This window comes from Leucoraja erinacea, chromosome 33 (genome assembly GCF_028641065.1).
Source record: "Leucoraja erinacea ecotype New England chromosome 33, Leri_hhj_1, whole genome shotgun sequence".
Classification (NCBI taxonomy): domain Eukaryota; kingdom Metazoa; phylum Chordata; class Chondrichthyes; order Rajiformes; family Rajidae; genus Leucoraja; species Leucoraja erinaceus.
In genome coordinates, this window is record NC_073409.1 from 7,598,781 (window position 1) to 7,624,545 (window position 25,765).

The window sequence follows — 25,765 nt, forward strand, 5'->3', positions numbered from 1 at the left end:
TGGCTCATTTTTAAACTAAGTGGCTTTTATGCACCCTACTCCATTTCATTCCAGTAAGGGAGGTGAAGAAAATACTTATGAATCGATAGGTGGCGTTAACTCAAAAGGCAGCCAGCATCATCAAGCATCCACATAACCCTGGACAAGCACCTATTTCACTCCTGCCATCAGGAAGAAGGTATAGACTGAAAACTGTGACCTCTGAGGTTCAAGAGCAACTTCTTTCCAACAACCATCAGGCGATTAAACACTATAAACACCAACTAAACTTCAAACTATAAACTGTCTTGGTTGCACTATGGACTTTGGGCTTTTGTTTTGTATTATATTGCGGATTTTAATTTATTGATTTTGTTTGGTTTGTTTATTTAGTACTGCGCTTACAATCCTGTTGTGCTGCTGCAAGTAAGAATTTAATTGTTCAATTTCAATACATCAGACAATTAAACACTCTTTCCTTGACTTGAAAATAATATTGAGATTCAAACGAACAAAAGGCCTTGTTATTATTCCATTGGACTCACAATTTGTTTTAGATGGTTTAAATTTACATACATTTTTTAATACCTTCAATGATCTCTAGAGGAAAAAATGGCAAGTGGTGAGAAATTTTCTTTGTGGAGGGAGGGTGGCTAAAAGTGAACTGTGAGTGGAGAAGCTTGTTAGTGTTGTGGACAAAGCATCACAATTTATTCTTGGTTTATCAGATCACATTTCATATTGTGCAGATAAATCTAGAGTCCTGACTTCACTGATGTTTGTGCCAGCTTTGTGGACATCCTCACGTTGGACACTTGCATGAATTAACTCTGTGAATTGGTCCTCTAAACTAATGTTGATACATTTATTTGTTCAGCCTGCACCACATTTTGAAGCCCTCCATGATAGTTACTTGCTGCCCATTTTCCCTTGCTCCCAGGTTTACGATTTGCCAATTCACTTGCTAGGTCTTGCTCCTGATTACACTGAGATGGAACGGCTCCTTCTTTCCCTACTACTGATACCAATAACCTACAGGCTAAAATCTTGGCCTCCCACGTTACTGTCAAAGCCATGCACACACAAAGCTCTTTTAATCTGAAAGTTTAACTGTTCATAAATTTTGCCCATTGAGTCTATTCCGCCAATCAATCATGGCTGAACTATCCATCCCTTTCGACCCTGTTCTCTCGCCTTCTCCCCATAACCTTTGACACCCGTACAAATTAAGAACCTGTAAATCTACGCTTTAAAAATACCCAAATTACTTGGCCTCCACAGCTGTCTGTAGCAATGAATTCCACAGATTCACCAGCCTCTGACTAAAGAAATTCCTCCTCGTCTCCATTCTAAAGGTACATCCTTTTATTCTGAGGCTGTGCCCTCTGGTCTTAGACTCTCCCACTAGTGGAAACGTCCTCTTAACATCCACTCTATCCAGGCCTTTCACTATTCGATACGTTTCAATGTTTCATCCTTCCAAACTCCAGCGAGTACAGGCCGAGAGTTGTCAAACGCTCATCATACCCAGGAAGGATCATTCTTGTAAACCATCTCTGGTCTCTTTCCAACCCCAGCACATACCCACTCAGATGCAAAACTCCGCACAATACTCTAAACGCAGTCTGAGTAGTAACATAAAGACTCAGCATCACACACTGATCTTTACATTCTAGTCCCTAGCTCTCCCTCAAAAGATGCTGCATTACCTGCCGAGGATTTCTACCTGCACCTGTTTTTTTGTTTGAGTTTCCAGCATCTGTTGGATTTGTTGTTTCATTTAACTCCAAGGTCTGGCCCTCTGCCCATTTGCCTGTGGTAAATTGAAGGTTATATTACACTCATATCAAACACTCTATCAACTGCGTCACCTTTTGCTAACCATTAAAACTCTCTCGATCCTCCAGTTTAGTGCGTGGCAAACTTATTTTAAACTAAAATTATCTCCACGGTTGGATCGGGCTAAACTTCGAGTTCTTGTTTTGAAATTTTCAACTCCAAGTCTTGCCCCCTAATTCTTCTCAACCTGGCTCAGTCACCTGCAGCAACTAAATCCAACTTATCTCTTTATACAAGAGCTATCGCAGGCTACAAATACATATCACTCACTGCATTCTCCTGAATTCTTCTCGCTGTCTCTTTGGTCCACTTTGCAACTTCAGGCCAACTGCGAGTTTCGCACTCCTCGTACAAACCGGTCCTTGAGTCCACAGAGTCATGGTATGCGCAGTCTTGCAGGTTGCTATAGGGAACCGCCGGCTGCAAACACAGCCGGGAAGGAGAAGCCCAGAGTGAGCGCCGCACAAGAGTAAGAGTGGGGGACGAAATTAAACTCCAGAGTCTTGCAACAACGGGAGATTTCCCGTTCACACACTGCAGGGCGAATAATGCTTTCCCCCCTCCTGTCCTAAATGTCACATGAGCATGAAATGTTGCAAAATGCTCCTATTAACAACTTGTGACAGGCTCAGAAGGTTTTGGAATTATTTTAAATACATTCCCAAACCATTCGAATTGCGGAGAATTATTCTTACTGGTTTGGGCACCAATGAAATTTTATAGAAAACAATACGAAGCTATTAGGTAATAAGAGAGAAACCTGTCGTGTCTATAATTCATATTCTACAGCAGTATACTTTCAGTGCTAGAATGATTCATAGAGTTATTCAGGAAGCAGTTAATACAATAAATGACTGTAGTTCAGACGCTACCCGATCTGCTGAATATTTCCAACATCTTCTCATTTTTGTTTGAGATTTCCAGCATCTGCACGTTTAAAAAAATAATCACCTTGTAAATTGGACAGTACAAATTATGATATGTGATTCCCTGAGGCCTCTGGGCAGACATGATTACATGGCTGTTATCTGGCAGCTAATTTTAAGACCATTCAATATATTCAACAATGTCCAATTGCCATGGGATAACAATTTTTATTTGCTATTCACTTCACGTTATTCCCTTCACTATTCCCGTTATCATATATCTGTACACTGTGAATGGCTCAATTGTAACCATGCATTGTCTTTCCACTGACTGGTTAGCAGACAACAAATAGTCTGAAGAAGGGTCTCGACCCGAAACGTTACCCTTCGTAATCTTATAAAGGTGTACAAAATCATGAGAGGATTAGATCGGGTAGATGCACAGAGTCTCTTGTCCAGAGTAGGGGAATCAAGGACCAGAGGACATCAATTCAAGGTGAAGTGGAAAAGATTTAATAGGAATCTGAGGGATAACTTTTTCACACAAAGGGTGGTGGGTGTATGGAACAAGCCACTAAAGGAGGTAGTTGAGGCTGGGACTATCCCAACATTTAAGAAACAGTTAGACTGGTACATGGATAGGTTTGGACAGGTTTGGATGGGAATATTGGGCAGGTGTGACTAGTGTAGACAGGACATGTTGGCCAGCGTGGGCAGGTTGGGCCGAAGGGCGTGTTTCCACACTGTATCACTCTATGACTCTTTATGCAGAAGATAGACACAAAATGCTGGAGAATTAGTTTGTTTTAGTTGCAGTTCCCTCTGTAACCATGGTTACTGAACAAGAAGCGGCTCACCCGGAAGCGGAAGTGGAAGTGTTGACGCCTGTGGTGAAGGCTTCCTGGTGCCGGCGTCTTGAAGTCGGTTTCTCCTTTAAAAAAAAAATCGCCCAAAACCTATTTTGTTGCCGGAGTTGCGTCAGCGGGAGGCCGCATGCAGGCCGAGGGCGGCCGGGGCCTGGGTCTAGGCCTAGGCTTGGGCCTGGGCGAGCAGCCGCTGGAGGAGTGTCTCCGGCGGGACCTGCGGGCCGCCGACCTCAAGTGCAGCCTCTTCATGTCGGCGCTGCAGAGTTACCGGCGCGACTCGGTGCTCCGGCCCTTCCCCAACGCCTACATCAGCGGCGACAACAAGGACTTCGACGCCTTGGTGAGTCCCCCACGTCCCCCCCCCCCCGGAGCCGTGTCCCCGCTCACTGCGATCACCCCACTGTAGACCCCATTATTGACTGACCCCCCCCCCCCCCTTCCTTACCCCCCCCCATCCCTTACCCCCCCCCAATCCCTTACCCCCCCCCCCCAATCCCTTACCCCCCCCAAATCCCTTACCCCCCCCCCCAATCCCTTACCCCCCCCCATCCCCTTACCCCCCCCCCCCCCCCCACCCCCCCCCCCCCCCCCCCAATCCCTTACCCCCCCCCCCCCCAAATCCCTTACCCCCCCCCAATCCCTTACCCCCCCCCAATCCCCCCCCCCCCCCATCCCTTACCCCCCCCCATCCCTTGCCCCCCCCCCCAATCCCTTCCCCCCCCCCCCCCCCCAATCCCTTACCCCCCCCCCACAATCCCTTACCCCCCCCCCCAATCCCTTACCCCCCCCCCCATCCCCCTTACCCCCCCCAATCCCTTACCCCCCCCCCCCAATCCCTTACCCCCCCCCCCCCCAATCCTTACCCCCCCCATCCCTTACCCCCCCCCCCTTACCCCCCCCCCCCCCAATCCCTTGCCCCCCCCCCAACCCCCCCCCTTTGCCCCCCCCCCCCCCCCCCCAATCCCCCCCCAATCCCTTCCCCCCCAATCCCTTACCCCCCCCCCAATCCCTTACCCCCCCCCAATCCCTTACCCCCCCCATCCCTTACCCCCCCAATCCCTTACCCCCCCCCCAATCCCTCCATCCCTTACCCCCCCCCTCCCCCTTACCCCCATCCCTTACCCCTTACCCACCCCCTGCGATCGCCCCACCATAGACCCCATTATTGACTGACTCTTCCCCCCCCCCCCCCCCAATTTCTGCTCTTGTCCCCATCAAGCCCGGGGGTTTATCCACATTCATGCTCTTCAAATTCCAGAACACCACCTACTTAATAATATGGCCTTGCATATTAATTATACTCAACACTGATCTCCTTGTCTTGTTGAATCCAGCTGTAAAGTATTTGTTTAGTATTTTGCCTCGCACAATTCCCTCCTTGATCCTTGAGCAATCCTACCTTCTCCCTGGTTAGTCTCTTATTTTTAAAGTGCTTATAAAAAAGCTTAAGATTTTCTTTAATCGGACTCGGCAAAACTATTTTGGGGCTCCATTGGCCCTTCCAATCGCCCATTTGAGTTAAAACATAGAACAGTACATCACAAAAATAGGTCTGTTGGCCCATAATACCTATGCAGACCAATTATTCTGCTGGCACATAATCAATCTTCCTCTATTCCCTGAATATTAATATGCCTATCCAAAAGTCACTTAAATGCACTTTGTATATGCCTCAACCACTACATCCGGCATCATGTTCAAGACACCCAACATCCTCGGTGTAAATGAGCTTGTCCAGCACATCTCTTTAAACTTTGCCCCTCTCACCTTAACGCTATGCCTGCTAATACTTGAAGTTTTTTCCCTACTGGGACAAGGTTCTGACTGTCTACCTTATCTTTGCCTCTCCTATCCGTGGCACTTCAATGGGCGGCACAATGGTGCAGCGGTAGCATTGCTGCCATACAGTGCCAGAGAGACCCGGTTTTGATCCTGACTATGGAAGTTGCCTGTACGGAGTTTGCACGTTCTCACTGTGACCGTGTGAGTTTTCTCCGGGTGCTCCAGTTTCCTCCCACACTCCAAAGATGCGCAGGTTTGTAGTTTAATTGGCTTCTGTAAATTGGCCCTAGAATGTAGGATAAAATTAGTGTACAGGGTGATTGTTGGTTGGCGCAGACCCAGTACCTGTTTGCACGCTGTATCTCTAAACTCAACTGAACTAATACTAAACTATCTGGTCTCCCCTTAATTTCCTTTCATTATGGGTTCCATTTTGGACAAAATTTACAATGTTTTAAGGTATTCTGCCAAAAGATGAAACAATCTTGTATATGATCCAGTATAATATGGAAAGACCTGTGCAGAATGTTTATATTTTGTTATCTCTCATTTCAGCTTGCTGATGCTCGGAATCTGCCAAATTTAAAACAGCTGCTACAGTCTGGAACAGTCCCACAAAAGCGAACCTTGGAACTTTTAAGCTGGTTCTGTTTATCAAAAAACTTAACCATCAAAAGTTTGGGAAAAGAAGGGGTAAGATCCTGGGAATATTTTCTTTAATGGTTTTAACCATCAGACAATTTTGCAAGTGAGTGACGTTAAGAAAAGAATATGTAGAAGCATAATGCCTGTAATATTCATTAGACCCAGCGTCTGATTTGAACATGTGTTACTGATCATGTGTTGTCACTGATGAAAGTGATATGGTACTTTATTTGTCACATGCAACATTTTTGTATCCAGTTATGTACAAGTATCACTACATAGCACTTAGATACATCTTAGATAAGCATCAGAGTCGTACAAGTGTATAGCAGTAGTACATTGAGACAGTATACAAGTCCCAGTTGTAAATGCAGGGTTCAGGGTTCTTGACCCGTTGTCCAGGCAGCGTTACAGGGTCAGCCTGGCCAAAACTAGCCATGGTGTCCTCCTCTGCTGCAGGCCGTGTCCGGTTCATGCGCTCGGCCTCTTGTAGCAGAGCCCCAGTCCAGCAGAGCCCCAGGCTGTTGCAGGGCCTCCAGTGGCTCACTCCACCGTCGAGGCACTGCACTCCCTCCCACAGCCATCTGGGGTGGGTAGATCAGGGTAATTTAATCCCTGTATTTGGATAAAGAGCCTTGTCATTATAGGTAGAATACTCTTGGAGTTGTTATATTTGGGAGTCTGGTAGGGTCAGGGTAATGGTCATTATTATTTACCCCAGGTAATATAGGTTTAGTGGAAGTTAGGGTATGTGCCAGGGATTGTATCTGGCTTGTGGGTTTCATGGAAAAGGACACTGCCAGAGTTCAAGGTACAATCCACACTTTCTCTTTTTAAACTTATTGTGCCTTGCATTTACTTTGTCTGTGTTTTTAGTGTTAGAGAAATAGATCTTCTTAGAAGTAGGGTGGGAATTAAAGATGCATTTGCTGTTTATCTTGTTTCTATATTAGCATATTTCTCTATTTCCAAGGGCTGAGTCAGTATACAAAGTTGGCAATTTCCTGCACCTGCACAATAATTTTTACAATTATAGATTTACTCTTGCATTGACTGAAAAGAGTGTCTACAAAGATCAGAGAACTCTGGAAAAGGAAGATAGACCTTTATTTATTTACCATCTAACTTGTCCGTTCAGACAATGAAGTACTGTTGTTGTGTAGCGGTCTATTTGTACATAAGTTCTCACAGTCTGAAGAAGGGTCCCGACCCAAAATGTCACCGATCTGTGGTTTCCAGAGACACTGCCTGGCCCCCTGAGTCATGTCAGCACTTTGTGTCTGTTCTTGTAAACCAGCATCTGCAGTTCCATGTATGCACTTCTCCCAGACTCTGTGACAAAGCTTTTTATTTAAAATATTGACAAAGTGAAACATCGATTGGGTGTTGTTTAGTATAGGTATCACCCATACTGCTCTTTGAAATAGTGGCATGGCACACTTTAGAAGAGAAGCCTTGCTTGAACGCATCATCCACATGGCAATATCTCCAATATGCAGTATCGCACTGGAATTCCAACATGGGGATTTGTGCATGAGTTTCTGGACATTCCTGGCTCGATGGATAGCACGGTGCCCCTGGTACCCTCTGGTAATGTACCAGTTGACATTATTGTATTACCTCCTAACATGTGACTGAGTTTTGGACACAAATCGGTATTAGTCACAAATTATTGTTTATATTCATGATTTTAGTGGCAGTGTTTGCATGAATGAATAAAACAGTACATCTTGTCCAGTTATCGCAACATCAATCTGCAAACGTATTTTTTGTTGTCTATTTGCTCTGGGGATTTTTACATGACTTTTGTTTGCATTTCAGTATGAAGAAATCCAGGAACACATTGGGTTTACAACGCCCTCTGCTGCTACCCCCGACTTCCTATTTGAGATAGTTTATTGTGACCAGATGAATGCCAAGTTTGACGAAACCAAAGGAGACAGAGATCTCATCTATGCATTTCATGGCAGTCGGCTGGAGAACTTTTATTCTATAATTCACTGTGGTTTACAGTGTCACCTAAATAAGGTCCGAAGTTTACATTATATTCATCTGTTGGAACACATGGTTGCAAATTTATAATTTATATAAAGCATCATTATAATGTGAAATTTCACTGATGGCTAAACATGTGATCTCCTTCTATAATGAGAAAAAATTAGGATAGTTTAAGAAATATTATATTTGTATTGGAGGCAGATCAAAAGTGCTTCACTTGGTTAACTCTTGGGATGTGAGGGTTGCCCCATCGGTAGTGGGTGAAGCAGTTGTTTGGTTTTGGAGATACTGTGTGGTAACTGGCCCTTCGGCCAACCAAGACTGCATCAACCAGCGATCCCCATACACTAACACTGTCCAATGCACTAGGGACAATTTACAATTTTTACCGAAGCCAATTAACCTACAAACCTGTACATTTTTGGAGTGTGGGAGGAAACCCAGAGCACCCAGAGAAACCCCACACGGTCACAGGAAGAACGTTCCAACTCCGTACCGACAGCACCTGTAGTCAGGATCAAACCCAAGATGGGCAGAATATTTGTCAGTGAATAATAACATTGTAGTTGCAGATGAAGGTCTATTTAGGTGAGCACAAAAATGACAAATGGGATTCAACCCAGCGAACTGTGAAGTCATGCAATTGGAGGAGGCAAATCAGGCAAGGAAATCCTCTGCAAATGGCAGGTCATTAAGAAAAGGATTTAATTGCTGTACATAAAATTATCGGATATCTTGACTTGGACACTAGAAAGGACATACATCCCTTATTAGAAACGTCAGTAAACTAGGGGACATTGGTTTGGTAATTGCGAGACCACAGGGGAATCAAGGAAGGACAAAATTCCAGGGTACTGGAGGTTTCAAAGTCATTGCCTGAAGCTGTGCTGGAGGCAAAAGTACTTGATGCATTCTAAATGTATCTTTCTGTGCTGTGAATTTTCATAATTCCTCCCTTGCCTGATTTCCCCCTGATCCCTGCCCTTCATTCCTCCCCTGTTTCCCCCTACTATCCATCAACCTGTGCTTTACTTTCATGTATTCTCCTCTTTGACCTTTACTCCTCCCCTTTTTTCTCTGCTCCACTTCTACTCTTAATCCAACTCTGCCTTGTCCTCCCTCACTTGCAACTTTCTTTTAATGTTCTGCTGGTCTTTGTCATTGTGACACAGTTAACCTTTCATTTTCCGATTCCCTGAATTGGGGTGAGTTCTAAATACCTAACTAGACCAGTAAAGGAATCTAGAATTACGGAGAAATAACACAAAGCAAATTGTCTACATAGAACATAGGAAACTACACCACAGGAACAGACCCTTCAGCCCACAATGTCTAAGTCAGACATAATGCCACGATAAACTAACCTTATCTGCCCACAATGATCCATACCACTCCATTCCCAGCAGATCCATGTGTCTATCTAAAAGCCTCTCAAGCTGCACTATCTTATCGGCCTGCATGGACTACCACCACTGGCTGTGCGTTCTAGGCACCCAGCACCTCTGTGTACCTGGAAAAATGATTCTGACTATTCTCTATGCCTCTGTTAATCTCCCCTTTGTTGTGTTCTAATAATCCATTTGTCCGACCTCTCCTTAAAGCTAATACACCCTAACCTGCCAGCATTCTGGTAAACTACTTCTGTACGCTCCAAACTCTCCACATCTTTCCTGTAAAGGAGCGACCGTAACTGCAGGCAATACTCCACATGTAACCAAACCAAAGTCTTATGGGCTTATGGGCGGTCACGGTGGCGCAGCGACAGAGTTGCTGCCTTACAGCGAATGCAGTGCCGGAGACCCGGGTTCGATCCTGACTACGGTGCTGTCTGTATGGAATTTGTACTTTCTCCCCGTGTCCTGTGTGGGTTTTCTCCGAGATCTTTGATTTCCTCCCACATTCCAAAGACGTGCAGGTTTGTTGATAAATGTAAAAATCGTCCATAGTGGGGAAAGGATAGTATGAATGTGCGGGGATTGCTGGACGGCGCGGACCCAGTGAGCCGAAGTGCCTGTTTCCGTGCTGTATCTCTAGACTAAACTGCATCTTTCCAGTTATTTTTGAAAGATGTTATTTTACAAAAAGCATATGTTGTATTTCTGTTTGCTGACCAGTTCTTAAGATTTAAGTATATTCAAAAATTGCTTGTCTCTTCATAGACTTCGCTCTTTGGGGAAGGAACCTACCTTACCAGTGACCTGAGTTTGGCTCTTCTGTACAGTCCCCATGGAAACGGTTGGGATCAGAGCATTCTTGGTCCTGTCCTTAGCTGCGTTGCAGTTTGTGAGATTATTGATCATCCAGATGTTAAATGTCAAGTTAAAGAAAAAGGTATAATTTATTTTCAAATTTAATTTAGTGTTCAAATATCACTGTTCTACTCGTGGGGGGAAAAATACTGTTTTCTTATGTATTTATTTTCATCCCGCTATCAACATTTTGGTGTAGAAAACTGAAATGATCAAAGTAAATTGTTCATGGTGATCAATGAGATTAAAGAGGTTAAAAACTGTTTCCTTTGGCTAGGAATTCATAAGAGATTATTATTAAGTTTAAATTAGATATGAACAATGCAGGAGTGATATCAGAAAGCATAATGAGTTATGTTACACTGGTATTGTATTCCCATGGTGGATAACTAGTTTTTATTGGATGCAGGTATGTGGGATATGGAGCAAAATGGGTAAATGGTGTTGAGGTAGAGATGAACTCTAATCTAACTGAGTGGTAGAAACCATTTGAGGGGTAAAAGGCCTACACCTATTCCTGTGTTCACTGTCTTTCTGACTTGTAGATGTTGAGGCAAAGCAATTTTTTCTTCTTGGGTTTCCTTGATTATTTAAATTATGGGAATCGGACTGTGCTCCCCTGAACAATTACAACAGTTCCCATGTAGAAATAATATTAGCCGGATATTATAGCGGGATAGAATGACTAGCAATGGGTGAACATTTACTCATTGAAACCCGACGGATTTTTCTCGGATATGTAAAATGAATTATGTATTTATGTCTGTTCTCCAATGCCTGTAACTGAACACTGCTAGCCTGATTTCAGATACTGGTGGCATCGATCGGCGAAGAGCAAGGGTGAAAAACAGCGAAGGTGGGAATGTCCCACCAAAGTACTTTGTGGTCACAAACAACCAGCTCCTAAGGGTTAAATATTTGCTCATTTATGCTGAGAAACTCCACCGGAGAAGGTAAGATGAACTTCCTTTCTTGGATTGTAGACTACTTGCTTATCTCTCTGACAATACTTTGTAATAACTTGTAGAACTCGCTGGAGTTTGGAAGGATGAGGGGGGGGGGGGGACCTCTTTGAAACTGGATGGAGTGAATGTGGAGAGCATGTTTCCACTAGTGGGGGAGTCTAAGACCAGAGGCCATAGCATCCGAATAAGAGGACGTACCTTTAGAAAGGAGATGAGAAGGAATTTCTTCAGTCAGAGGGTGGTGAATCTGGAATTCATTGCCATAGACAGCTGTGGAGGCCAAGTCGATGGATATTTTGAAGGCGCAGATTGACAGATTTTTGATTAGTAATGGTGTCGGATTATGGGGCCAAAGGCAGTAGAATGGGGTTGAGAGGGAAAGATAGACCAGCCATGATTGAATGGCAGAGTAGACTTGATGGGTCGAATGGCCTAATTCTGTTCCTAGAACTTATTAATCTATTATTTTAATGTTATTTTGTTGGCATTAAATGCGGTGTCAAATTGGCTTTTCCTTTTGTATAGTTCAAACTGAAACATGCTGGCAAATGACAAGTCCGTTTAGACTTCATTCCAGTCTGGAAATACCTTGTGCGGAAAGTTAGACCCTAAGCTGACATTCAATCAACTTTTTTTTTGCTGATATTTTGATATATATAAACAATATTTTACCACTGTGGAATGCACGCTCAAATGAATTCAGAGAAGTAGAGTCGCATTGAATTAATTCAGTGTCAAGAAAGTCGCATTGTCTATTTTACAAATATCAGGAAGGAAATCTGGAACACAGGGTACATTGGACACAAACATTTAGCATTGATGAGTCTATTGTGTGCTGCCTTTGGCATTCTATCTGATGTGGAAAGAATGGGCTACACCTGATGGGTTAAAAAGAATAAAAAGCCTGATCCTGAGCTTGGTTACGCCTCATTTTCAGACCCACCCCCCCATCTCTACTCTTCCCACATCTGAGTTGAAGGGAGGCAGAGCAAGGGATAGAGAGCCATGTTCTTCTCAAATGGATGAGTAATTTAACAAGGCTGCTGGTGTTTTCCAGGCTTTGAGAATGGCATGTCTGTTGTGCGCCAGGCAGAGTAATTGTTTATTTTAGAGTGGTCAGTGCTTCGCCCACTCCTTATAATTCCCATTTCCAGACCAAGAAATCTCAACTTCTAAGTTTCCCAGCAGAGGCTGCTTCACCTCCAACATTTGTTCAGCATATTTTCAATCGTATTTCACTGAGTGTTTCAAGGCTGCTCTTAAGGATTGGCCTTCAGATGCCTGATGATTTGAGAAGCTATTGTTTCATTCTGATTGATATCAAACCTTATGCTTTCCCTTTCTCCATATCGATAAGTCTAGCTCTGCTTTAATGTTTGAATTAATTCTGCATCTATAATTCTATGTAACCGTGTACTTCATGGTTTATTTGCTTTCCAGTTGTTAATTGTAAAATTGAGTGGTTGTTTAGTTAGCGATAGTGTGGAAACGGGTCCTTCAGGCCGCCGAGTCCGGGCTGACCAGTGCTCCTCGCACACTAACACTATCCTACATACACGAGGGACAATTTACAATTATATTAGCCTACAAAACCTGTACATTTTTGGAGTGTGGGGGGGGAAACCGGAGCTCCCGCAGAAAACCCACGCAGGTCATGGGAAGAATGTACAAACTCCATGCAGACAACCACCCGTAGTCAGGATCGAACCCAGGTCTCTGGCGCTGTAAGGCAGCAACTCTACCGTTGCACCATTATACCGTTATAACGAGGAACTTTTTGAGAAATAAAAATTTCCATGAGAGGAATAGATTGGGTAATTTGTGGAGTCTCTTGCCCAGAGTAGGGGAATCGAGAACTAGAGGACATAGGTTTAAGATGAGGGGGGGGAAAGATTTCATAAGAACCTGAGGGATAACTATTTCACACCATGGGTGGTAGGTGTTTGGGATGAGCTGCTGGAGGAGGTAGTTGAGGCAGGTACTGTAGCAATGTTTAAGAACCATTTAGACAGGTACATGGATTGGACAGGATTAGTGGGATATGGACCAAATGCAGGCAGGTGGGACTGGTGTCGATGGGACATGTTGGGCTGAGGGGCCCGTTTCCACGCGACTCCATGACTCGAAATGAGTTTTAATTTTTAAAAGGCCACAGGTCTATTTGTAATGTGTAATAGTTCCTATCCTGCCTAAAGTGAACAGTCATCTAATAGTAATTGCTTCCTATTTTATCTGCAGGCCCACGAGACAGCCATCCTGGATCTCCCAACACAGTTTTTTAGTGATGATGATGATGTATTTGTTACTCCTAATAGTTATCGGTGCCCGGAACTCACCAGCTTTCCAGTATTACTGGAATCGATTTCTCGACACAAAGTGATGAGTTTGCTGCTGCTGTATCTTTAGCTGTCCAAAACGTTGACACGCACTACAATTCCTACCTGATGCCTTAGTTTTCACTGCTACAGAAAGGCACGTGGACCAATAATAATTTAATTTACAGAACCTACGGTGCCAAGAATGTATTCCAGGTTTTGAGATTCCAATATCATTCCATTGCAGCTCTTTAATAGTTCTATATAATTCAGAATAAAATAGGTCTTTTGTATTACTCAAGGGTGAATAGTGACTGTGCTGGAGAACGTATCTGTTCTTGTTTCCAGTTTTGCAACAGGCTCCCAACCCTGTTCTCAGCTTGGTGCAGGCATAAATTCATGTGCCTTTTGCATTAGTCCAACTAGTTGGCTCTTGCCTAACCTGTAAGAAGTGAAATCTGTACTTCAGCTCGCTGACTGGCTCTCCAATGCATTGGCTGCAGCTGAAACCCCTGCACTGTTTTCAAAATCTAATCGTGACAGCCATGAGAGAGGAAGAGTCATCGGGTCCCTGAAGTGAGCTGGAAACAAGATCAGGTATTAGAAAAACATCAATTATTCTTATACTGTTACGTCAATCCGTTTTCTTGATTGATCTCAATGTGTTAAGGAACCAATTTTATATCTTCTTTATAACATGTCAAATATTTGGCATTCAAACTGCTTTGCTGTTTGTATTCCCTGAGTTAATATTCCCCCAAAATTTCATAAAATCCTTAGACAATGAAAGTATATGACAGTGAATAATGTTATACCATATTATTCACCATTTTCTATGCACGGCTTTGAACAAGCTGCAAAACAGGAACATTCTTGTATAACCTGTAGCCTGATTAAAGTGTAAGAAAGGGTTATTATTTCCCGTATGTCTTAGCCTTGGGGTTCAATAAAATACAGATATAGAAGGCATTGTTTAGGCTTTGGTAAATATCCTTTATTTGGGTTATTGATGTGTATTCAATCAAACAATATCTGCAGTGTTTAGCCTTCAAAGTTACGAAGCTTTCCAACAATCCAAATTTGATTCCTGCAAGAAATATTTATATAATATATACTACATATTATGCATGTATTCAGCTGAAAGTTAGATTTTTTTTAAGGTTATTTGTACTTGGAAATAGTCAAGTATTTCTGACCTGTATTATTCTGCTAAAATATAATTTTAGATTCTGATCTATTTTACCGTGCAAGACACCATTTGATTTACTTGGCAGAGTCAATCCTTTTGTCACAATGTCCCAATGTTGCTTAATCTAATAAACCAAAGTACATTTTTAAAGTAATACCTGGTCATGTTTTCAATCAGTGCCCTCCAGGCAGTGTGTGTCTGCTTATTCTGGTCTGTTCCCAGTTTACCTTCTAGTTGGTCTTAATATTTGCTGACCATATAAATGATCTTTGAATATAATGGAAGGTGGAACAGTACAGCAAGCGAACAGGCCATTTGGCTCACGATGTCTGTGTCTAACATGATGCCAAGACCAACTCGTATCTATCTGCCTGCACATCATCTATATCTCTCCATTCTCTGCACACCCATGTGCCTATCTAAAAGACTTTTAAACACCACCACCGTATCTCTCCCTACCAGCAGCCCTGGCAGCATGTTCCAGGCACTCACCGCCCTCTTTTAAAAAAATAATAAACAAACCTGCCCTGCACAACTCCTTTAAGTTTTGCCCCTTTCACCTTAAAACTCTGCCCTCTAGTATTTGATATTCCACCCCGGGGCAAAGATTCGGGCTGACAACCCTATCAATTCCTCTCATAATTTTATATACTTCTTTCAGGTCTCCCCTGAACCTCTGGAATTCCAGGGAAAACAATACAAGTTTGTCCAACTCCCTGCAGCTAATGCCGCCTAATTCAGATATAATTCTTGCGATGCCCTTCAAGACTTCCTGACTTTTATGCACAAAGCAAGTATACCATGTGCCTTAATCAACACTCTAGGAACTTTATGAACTGAGTAATTAAACACTAACATATTATTTGAAGGAGAGTGAAATGAGGAGAGTATAGGATTGGTGAAAATGGGTGCTGAACTTGGTGGGCTGAAATACCTGCTGTAAAACAAAATGAACCCAAATCACAACGGTGTCTGTGACTTTGGTCAACTTTATTTACAAATAGCAATGCAGGGACAGAGGAGAATTCAGTCCCTCTCATTAGGCCTGACAGACTTCTGTCACCTTTTATCTCTGCAAGTTTTTTAAGAGATGTGATTCGTGAGTTTGTGACTTTGAATAAGTAGCCGAATAAAGAGCGTTTTCATTGGGTGTTTGAATGGACAAGAACATCATTAAAATGTTCCTTCATAATTACCAGAGCAAATTGTTTTCATGGTGACCATTATATTGGACCCTGCTTGCCCTGTTCATCAATGTATGCCATAGATTTGGATTTGAAAGGAACTTTTGTGCATTGTGCCTCGCGGTATAAAAACCAAGAGGTGCCTTGCGGTATAAGAACTTGCTCCAGCTCATTTGCCTGCCCTCCGTTTACAACACTCATTCCATTTTAATTGGGGCTCCTCTGGAAAAAGTAGCATTCAACTCTTTTGTTACATTTTTAGATTTTTTAAACAAGGGACATTTGATAGCAACAGCAAGGTGGTGACACAAGATACTTGCAATAATTGTGGGATTTTGTCCTGCCTTCTATGTCTGACAACTCTCAGCCTCGGGTAACTTCAATCTGCCCAGTTTAGTGTAGATATACAGCACGGAAACAGGCCCTTCTGCCCACCGAGTCCGCACCGACCAGTGATTGTCCACACTAGGGACAATTTTCTTTTACATTTGTACCAAGCAAATTAACCTACAAACCTGTACGTCTTTGGAGTGTTGGAGGAAATCAAAGTTCTCAGAGAAACCCCACGCGGTCACTGGTGGAACGTATAAACTCTGTACAGACAGCATCTATAGACAGGATCGAACCTGGGTCTCTGGCGCTGAAAGGCTGCAACTCTACCACTGCGACACCTTGCTGCCCATGGGTGAATGGGCATGACGAATGGGTAGGCGTAACGTTGTAGCACCCCCTGCAGAATCCAATTCTTAGCGAATAAAACAAGGCCTATACCCCGTAAAGTTTAGAAGATTGAGCGATGATTTCAACGAAACGTGGACAATTTTCAAGAGGCTTGACGGGATAAATCCTTTGGAAAAACGTCTGGAAGAAGGGTCTCGACCCTAAACGTCACCCATTTCTTCTCTCCAGAGACGCTGCCTGACCGCTGAGTTACTCCAGCATTGATGTCTACCTTCGATTTAAACCAGCATCTGCAGTTCTTTCCTACGCAATCTTCTGACATTGTTTCTTCAGATCAGGGAATCCAGAAATAGAGGTCACAAACTCAAATAAACGCATCAACCATTGAGGAGCAAAATGGCCTCTACACCTGCCACACATTGTACTGCCAGCAGGGGTGGAATATGTTGGCTGCTTTTCCGAAGCAGTGTGAAGCATAGATGGAGTCGATGGTGGTGAATCTGGTCTGTGTGATGGACTGGGCTACATCCACAACTCTCTGCGATTTCTTGTGAATTTAGGCAAGTTGAAGGGGAGAAATGAGAGGCATTGCACTTCCAGCGTCCCTTGGAGGAAGATTTTTGTTGCAGTCAGGAGGGGCAGGGGATGTCACAGACAACTGGATCCAACACCTCTCCCTGACTGTCAGAAGGACCTGTAATTACAGCAGTACATTCACTGTTGTGGACTGTCATCCAGTCATTGGAAGCAGTGTGAAGCATAGATGGAGTCAATGGTGGTGAATCTGGTCTGTGTGATGGACTGGGCTACATCCACAACTCTCTGCGATTTCTTGTGAATTTAGGCAAGTTGAAGGGGAGAAATGAGAGGCATTGCACTTCCAGCGTCCCTTGGAGGAAGATTTTTGTTGCAGTCAGGAGGGGCAGGGGATGTCACAGACAACTGGATCCAACACCTCTCCCTGACTGTCAGAAGGACCTGTAATTACAGCAGTACATCACTGGGTGGGGCTGTCAGCCACGAATTGGAAATACCTGTAATTACAGTAGCACACCACTGGGTGGGAGTGTCAGCCACACATTGGGACTGGCTGTAACTCCAGGAGCAAACCTCTGTTGGTGCAATGGTACTTCATTGTCATGTACTTAGACAGAGTGAAATGCTTTATTTTGCATACAGTTCAATGAGATGTTACAGTTTGGGATATCGTATGTAAGGGGAAAATAAGGCATAGTTTAGTTTAGTTTAGAGATATAGTGCGGAAACATGTCCTGCAGCACACCGAGTTTGCACCGACCAACAATCCCCGCACACTGACACTATCCTAAACACACACTAGGGACAATTTACAATTTCACCGAGCCAATTGGCTCAAAGCTGATCTATTTTTCCCTCTCAATCCCATTCTCCTGCCTTCTCCCCATAACCCAGGACACCCATACTAATCAAGAACCTATCAATCTCCTCCTTAAAAATATCCATTGATTTAGCCTCCACAGCCGTCTGTGGCAATGAATTCCACATAGAAGGGACCAACATTACTTAAAGAGCACATTTTGTAACTTTGTTGACACATTTGTAGCGACTCTTTTGTGTAATTTGTATGGAAAAACAAAAAAATTTCACCTTCCCAAGGCACATATGAGAATAAAGTATCTTCAGGGCAGCACAGTGGCACAGCGGTAGAGTTGCTGCCTTACAGTGCCAGAGACCCGGGTTCGATCCAGACTGCGGCTGCTGTCTGTACAGAATTTGTACGCTCTCCTCATGACATGCGTGGGTTTTCTCCGGGATCTCCGGTTTCCTCCCACACTAGAAAGACGCACAATTGTCGGTCAATTGGCTTGGTATAATTGTAAATTGTCCCTGGCGTGTGTGTGTGTGTAGGATAGTGTTAATGTGTGGGATCGCTGGTCGGCGCGGACTCGGTGGGCCAACGGGACTGTTTCCAGGCTGTATCTTTAAACTAAATCATCAGCGTCACCATTGTAAAATTGAGGGAACTAGGGTAGAATGCTGTGTGCTTTGTAAACAGATGTTTTTGCTGGTGTGGGATATTTTACTAGCTTCCCAATTGTTGACCGAGTTTGCTGATCATATCAATGACCATAACTTCATAGTAAAGGGGCTGGGGTTTAGTTATTATTGAAACTAATGTGAAGACTGGGATTGCACCATCATGTCTTTGTCATGGATACACACACACACACACACACACACACACACACACACACACACACACACACACACACACACACACACACACACACACACACACACACACACACATACACACACAGCATTATAGGTTTAAGGTGAAGGGGAAAAGATTCAATAGGAATCTGAGGGGTAACCTTTTCACACAAAGGGTGGTGGGTGTATGGAACTAGCTGCTAGAGGAGGAAGTTGAGGCTAGTGCTATTCCAAAGATTAAGAAACAGACAGGTACACACGCACAGGACAGGTTTGGAAGGATATGGTCCATGTTGGCCGGCATGGGCAAGTTGGGCTGAAGGGCCTGTTTACATGCTGTATGACTATGACTATAACATAGAAACATAGAAAATAGGTGCAGGCCATTCGGCCCTTCGAGCCTGCACCGCCATTCAATATGATCATGGCTGATCATCCAACTCAGTATCCTGTACCTGCCTTCTCCCCATACCCCCTGATCCCTTTAGCCACAAGGGCCACATCTAACTCCCTCTTAAATATAGCCAATGAACTGGCCTCAACTACCTTCTGTGGCAGAGAAGCCAGTGCACCAGGACACAATGGGAATCAAAGAGAGGACAAGATGTGAAACAGGCTCCACTTCAGCTTGAAGTGCACCCTATCACAGCGCCAAGAACAACCCCCACCCCCTGCTCTGGGTTTATTTGTACTTTTTTGTAATTGCTTGCCGCAGAAGATGTGCGGTGATGAGTCAGGCCCAGGAGATCGTTGACTCTGAGCAAAATGCGAGCCACACTCATGAAACAGTTGTGTTCCACTCTTTGAGAAAGAATAATTATCTCCACAGGAATGTTCCAATCCTGGGCTTGAGGGCAGCAGCAACAACTTGGAAGCCGAATAAATAAAAAGCCGACGGACTGATTGAAAGAATAGTTTGACGTAGTTGATGGCGGAGATTAAAGGGCGATTATGGGCACCATTTCTGCCTTATTTTCCATGATTTACATTATCGAGAAAATGATCAACTATCCTAATTATTTTTGTCAGTAAAACTTTGGCAGCATTTGCTATTTCATATTTCTGCGTGAAACCGCCTTGCTCGTGAATTCACAATTTATTCTGATTAAAACACATTAACTTAACCCCTTTCGCAATGTTCCATGACTATGATTTGGGCTGGCTGTCTACAATGGAACTGTTGACAAACTCCTCCAAGCAAGAGGGGAGGATCAGTGAGGGTGCTATGGGGGAGGGGTCGGTGAGCCACGATGTCTCAGTCGTGATGGGTCAGGATCTGGATGGTTGGGTACAGTCACGACCAACAGGTCAACAAACTGTTAGGGCACTAGGACTGCGCAAGTATTAGGAAGGTTAAGGCAAGAGGAAGGTTGAAGTGAAGGAGTATTGGTCTAAGGTACACAAAATAGCTGGAGAAACGCAGCAGCATCTATGGAGCGAAGGAAATAGGCAACGTTTCGGGCCGAAACCCTTCTTCAGAGGGTTTATTTTCCCTTCTTCTTGATCTAAGGTTGATGGTGGCCTGCAGGTCATGGGCTGAGGCAGAGTCGTGTACTTGGTCAAATGTTACCATGAGGTCGAGGGATGCCATTTCCACCTTGTTTGTCTCTGTAACATAGCTTGAGAGTCTGGGCTTAGCTGAGCTGAGTGATCCTAAGAAAGCCTAACCTGGATGTCAATGAGTAAGTCATTAGTCCATACGTGACTCAGGAACATCTTCTCGCACTTTGTTGGTGATTGATGGTAAACTGATTGAGTGGGAATTGGTCACAATTATTTATTTTGTGAATAGGACATGGTGGGGCAACTTTGGGTCGATGCTAGTGCTGTAAATGCAAGAGAACAACTTACACAGTGGGCGGCGCGGTGGCGCAGCGGTCGGGAGTTGCTGCCTTAAGAGCCTGTCCCACTTTCCCGAGTTACTCACGATTTCTCTCGAGTTTTCCCCTTAATTCAAGCTCGGAGAATGTCCGTAGCGAGGTCGTAGGAGTCCATAGATATATCGTAGCAGCTCGTTATGCCAGCCGTAGGTACTCAGGGCATCAGGTAAGTCAGGACGTTTTTTTCAGCATAACAAAAAAGTCCACGAGTGAAAAGATAGTCTGGAGGAGGAGTTCGTAGATCACAAAAATCTTGATTTTTTTTTTTAAGGTCCTTTCAACTCGGCAGAGGAAAGTGGGACAGGCCCTTTATAGCTCCAGAGACCCGTGTTAGATCCTAACTATGGGTATTGTCTATATGAAGTTTGTACGTTCTCACCGTGACCGCGTGGGTTGTCGCCTGGAGCTCTGGTTTCCTCTCACACTCCAAAGACGTACAGGTTTGTAAGTTACACAAAAATGCTGGAGAAACTCAGCGGGTGCAGCAGCATCTATGGAGTGAAGGAAGTGGGCAACGTTTCGTCCCAAAACGTTTCTCCAGCATTTTTGTGTACCTTCGATTTTCCAGCATCTGCAGTTCCTCTGTAAGTTAATTGGCTTGATAAAACTGTTTTATTTTTAGTTTTAGAGATACAGCAAGGAAACATGGAACCAGAGAGAGCATGGAGTGCAGTGAGATTACATCTTGTGGTGGTAAAGGCGATGGTGATTCACGGCACCTTGCGGACGCCCAGTTTAACGCCATTTCTAGCATCGGTGAGTGCAGTGGCCATTTCCCGTCTCTGATGAACCCTCTCCCCGTGTCTTAACCCTTTATTTAAATTGCTTCTCCGCCTTTCACTGGAAATGAGCTGCAGCCTGCCTGATCTTTCCCGATTGTTATCACCTTAAATGATTGCCACTTCTGCAAAGCTCCTGCTGCTCTCTATCATGCCTTGCCAATGAAGGCTCGAATATGCACAGTGCTTCATGTCATCTAAACCCCTCTCGATGCAAATTCGACTTTTCAATTCTAACCTGTCAGAAATAAATGATAGTGTTGGTTTGACTATGCATGGCCATGTTCATCCAACTCACTGCTTGAGTTGTGTACCTGTTCTCCGAGATGCATTTCTTCCGCCTCACTTAAATACTAACTTTTCAAGCAATTCACGACGTTCCTATTTCACTTTTTAAAAATGATGCTGCAGCTCTCATCTCTGCACATTGAAATATGATGTTCATAGAGTTGTAGAGAGAGATGGCATCAGCCCATAGGCCACCTATTTATATTAATCCTATTACATTATATTACACCATCTTTTATTCTCCCACATTGCCATCAACACTGCAGCACGGTGGCGCAGTGGTAGAGTTGTTGCCTTAAGGGCCTGTCCCACTTTCATGACCTTTGCCGAGTTTGCCCTTGACTCATACTCGCAGCATGGTCGTCACGAGGTCGTGATGCTAGTCGTAGGTACTCGTGGCATCAAATAGTTCGCGGCGTTTTTTATAGCCTGATGAAAAATGTCCACGAGTAAAAAAGGTCGTGAATTAGGTCGTGAAAGTGGGACAGGCCATTTACAGCGCCAGAGACTTGGGTTCAATCCTGACGGTGGGTCCTGTCTGTACAGAGTTTGTACTGTACATTCTCCCTGTGACCTGCATGGGTTTTCACCTGGTTTGTAGGTTAATTGGTTTCGGTAGTATTGTAAATTGCCCCAACTGTGTGTAGGATAGTGATAGTGTGTGAGGATCACTGGTTGGTGCGGATATGGTGGGCCGAAGGGCCATACCGTATCTCTAAACTATACTAAACTAAATTAAATTTTCCCTCCCCTCCCAATTCTATTCGGCATTGCTCTCATTTACAGAAACAAATTTACAGAAATTGCCATTACTGAACAGCTCTGCCAAAACTGTAAATTCCAGATGGCGGAAAATCTCGGACCAGAAATGGGTGTGCGATGGAGAAAAATGTTTATTATAGCTCTTGCCTTTATTCTGCTGAAAACAAAATTAACCCTGGAGGATGAAAAATCAGCAAAGAATGTTTGACCTTCAAATATAAAAAACCGTAAACTCTAAACTTTAGACTTTGGGAAAACATCACGGAAACAGGCCCTCTGGCCCTGCGAGTCCACCGCATACACTTGCACTCTCCTACACACTAGGGACAATTTTACAGAAGCCAATTAACCTGAAAACATGTACGGTAAGTCTTTGGAGCATGGGAGGAAACCGGAGCACCCAGAGGAAACCATGCAATCACAGGGAGAACATGCACACTTCTTACAGACAGCATGTGTAGTCAGGATCGAATCCAGGGCTCTGGCACTGTAAGGCAGCAACTCTTTTGCCACCGTGCCAAACCTAAAAATATTCAGCAGGTCAGTGCAGCAGTATTTTCCACTTACTGTTTTGTTTTTGTTAACATTCAGCCTGTAATAGAGTCATACAGCACAGAAACAGGCCCTTCAGCCCAACTTCTCCAAGACAGCCAAGATGCCCCATTTAAGCAAAACCCATTTACCTGCATATGGCCCATATCCCTCTAAACCTTTCCTCCATGTATCTGTCCAAATGTCTTTTAAATATTGTTATTGTATCTGCCTCAACTAATAGGAAATCTGCAACTCTTACTTCAGGAGTCATAGTCATAGATTCACACAATGTGGAACCAGGCCCTTCAGCCCATCTTGCCCAAGCGGACCAACATACCCCATCTAGACTAGTCCCACCTACCCGCCCTTGGCAAATAACCCTCAAGGACCTAAGGTACACAAAAATGCTGGAGAAACTCAGCGGTGCAGCAGCATCTATGGAGTGAAGGAAATAGGCAACGTTTCGGCCCGAAACGTTGCCTATTTCCTTCGCTCCATAGATGCTGCTGCACCCGCTGAGTTTCTCCAGCATTTTTGTGTACCTTCGATTTTCCAGCATCTGCAGTTCCTTCTTAAACCCTCTAGGACCTATCCTATCTATGTACCTGTCCAAATGTCTCTTAAATATTATGATAGTACCTGCCTCAACTACCTTCCCTGGCAGCTTGTTCCATACACCCACCACCCTTTGTGTAAAAAAAGTTACTTCTCGGGTTTGTATTAAATCTTTTCCCCCTCTTTTTAAACCTATGTCCACTGGTTCTTGACTTCCCCACACTGGGTAAGAGACTGTGCATTTACCTGTTCTATTCCTCTCATGATCTTGGACACAAGATCTTACACCAAGCCCACAGTGGGAGTGGCAGAGTGGAATCGATGCCAGTGATCTGCCACTATTTTGCACGGTCATAAAACATCAGCCTGTTGCTACTTGGTGGTGCCATTCTATTACTCGTTTTACTCTTCCAGCATGAACTGTAGTAGGTTTTACCACACGGAAGACTATCACTTATTTATACCCTGTTATGGACATACCTCAGCCTGTTGTCTGCCACCTCTTGGACCATTGATGGCTTGAGTGCAACTTTAATTTGCCTCAAGGTTCAGATTTTTTCCGCGAGAGTGCTGAAGTGAATTGCACTGATCTCAAATAAATCCTGTCACACCAACAGCACAACCGTTCCTTATACGTCTCTGCTACACAGCCAGGCGTTCAGGGGCCACAAAACAAAATTGTGTTTCGTTTAGTTTAGTTTACAGATACAGCGCGGAAACAGGCCCTTCGGCCCACCGGGTCTGCGCCGACCAGCGATTCCCGCACATTAACACTATCCTACACCCACTAAGGTAAATTTTTACATTTACCAAGCCAATTAACCTACGTTTTTGGAGTGTGGGAGGAAACCGAAGATCTTGGAGAAACCCCACGCAGGTTGCGGGGAGAACGTACAAACTCCGTACAGACAGCGCCCATAATGGGGATCGAACCCGGGTCTCTGGCGCTGCACTCGCTGTAAGGCAGCAACTCTACCGCTGCGCCACCGTGACTACCTTTCCACTGTTCCAAGCATGTCCCAGAAAGACATCTCATGAGGACGATCTTTCCAGAAACATAGAAAATAGGTGCAGGAGGAGGCCATTCGGTCCTTCGAGCCAGCACCGCCATTCATTGTGATCATGGCTGATCGTCCCCAATCAATAACCCGTGCCTGCCTTCTCCCCATATCCCTTGATTCCACTAGTCCCTAGACCTCTATCTAACTCTCTCTTAAATCCATCCAGTGATTTGGCCTCCACTGCCTTCTGTGGCAGGGAATTCCACAAATTCACAACTCCCTGGGTGAAAAGGTTTTTCCCCACCTCAGTCTTAAATTACCTCCTCTTTATTCTAAGACTGTGGCTCCTGGTTCTGGACTCGCCCAACATTGGGAACATTTTTCCTGCATCTAGCTTGTCTAGTCCTTTTATAATTTTACATGTTTCTATAAGATCCCTCCCTCATCCTTCTAAACTCCAGTGAATACAGACCTAGTCTTTTCATTCTTTCCTCATATGACAGTCCCGCCATCCCAGGTATCAATCTCGTGAACCTACGCTGCACTGCCTCAATCACAAGGATGTGATTCCTCGACTTAGGAGACCAAAACTGTACACAATACTCCAGTTGCGGTCTTACCAGAGTACAATACAATTGCAGAAGAACCTCTCTACTCCAATATTGAAATCCTCTTGTTATGAAGGCCAACATTCCATTAGCTTTCTTCACTGCCTGCTGCACCAGCACACCAACTTTCAGTGACCGGTGTACAAGGACACCCAGGTCTCGCTGTACCTCGCCCTTACCTAACCTAACCCCATTGAGATAACAATCTGCCCCCTGGTTTTTGCCCTCTTCCTTTGTTCTCTTCTTCTTCAGAAGAAGAAGGCACACCCACTGCCTTGTCCTTTGGGCTGATGTTGCTAAACTAAACTATACACAGGCACAGGACATGGAATACCAATAGGACTGAGCTCCCCATTCCTTCCTTACCACTCAAACCTTGTAGATGATGGCATCATATCCCTTTGTTGCAGTGAAGACCTCCAAGACGATCAGTTGTGTTGCAGACCAGAGGTGAATATTATTTTAGACATTCTCCTGAATCAACATTTATTATTCAAATGTTTTAGCCCTTGGTCCTGCCACCAGCTCTGGGGAACCTCCTCATTCTCTCTCCACGCTGTGGTATCTGCATCCCAAGCTGCACAAACATTTATGGTAATAAAAAGCT

At 44.2% G+C, this 25,765-nt stretch overlaps 2 protein-coding genes across 2 annotated transcripts in view; one reads left to right on the forward strand and one right to left on the reverse strand.

Annotated features, from left to right (window-relative positions):
* The window catches only part of LOC129712609 (uncharacterized), a 38,798-nt gene extending 35,896 nt beyond the window's left edge, over positions 1-2,902 (reverse strand). The window contains exon 1 of the mRNA XM_055661160.1: positions 2,089-2,902. The gene's annotated coding sequence lies outside the window, so the exon portion shown is untranslated. The remainder of the gene's footprint in view (positions 1-2,088) is intronic.
* Positions 2,903-3,536: 634 nt separating this feature from the next.
* parp16 (poly (ADP-ribose) polymerase family, member 16) lies at positions 3,537-14,847 on the forward strand. Its single transcript, XM_055661161.1, has 6 exons — positions 3,537-3,890; positions 5,888-6,025; positions 7,799-8,005; positions 10,135-10,306; positions 11,033-11,177; positions 13,428-14,847. Exons 1-6 carry the CDS (start codon positions 3,678-3,680, stop codon positions 13,567-13,569), a joined length of 1,017 nt encoding a protein of 338 aa, XP_055517136.1. The 5' UTR covers positions 3,537-3,677; the 3' UTR covers positions 13,570-14,847.
* The last annotated feature ends 10,918 nt before the right edge of the window (positions 14,848-25,765 follow it).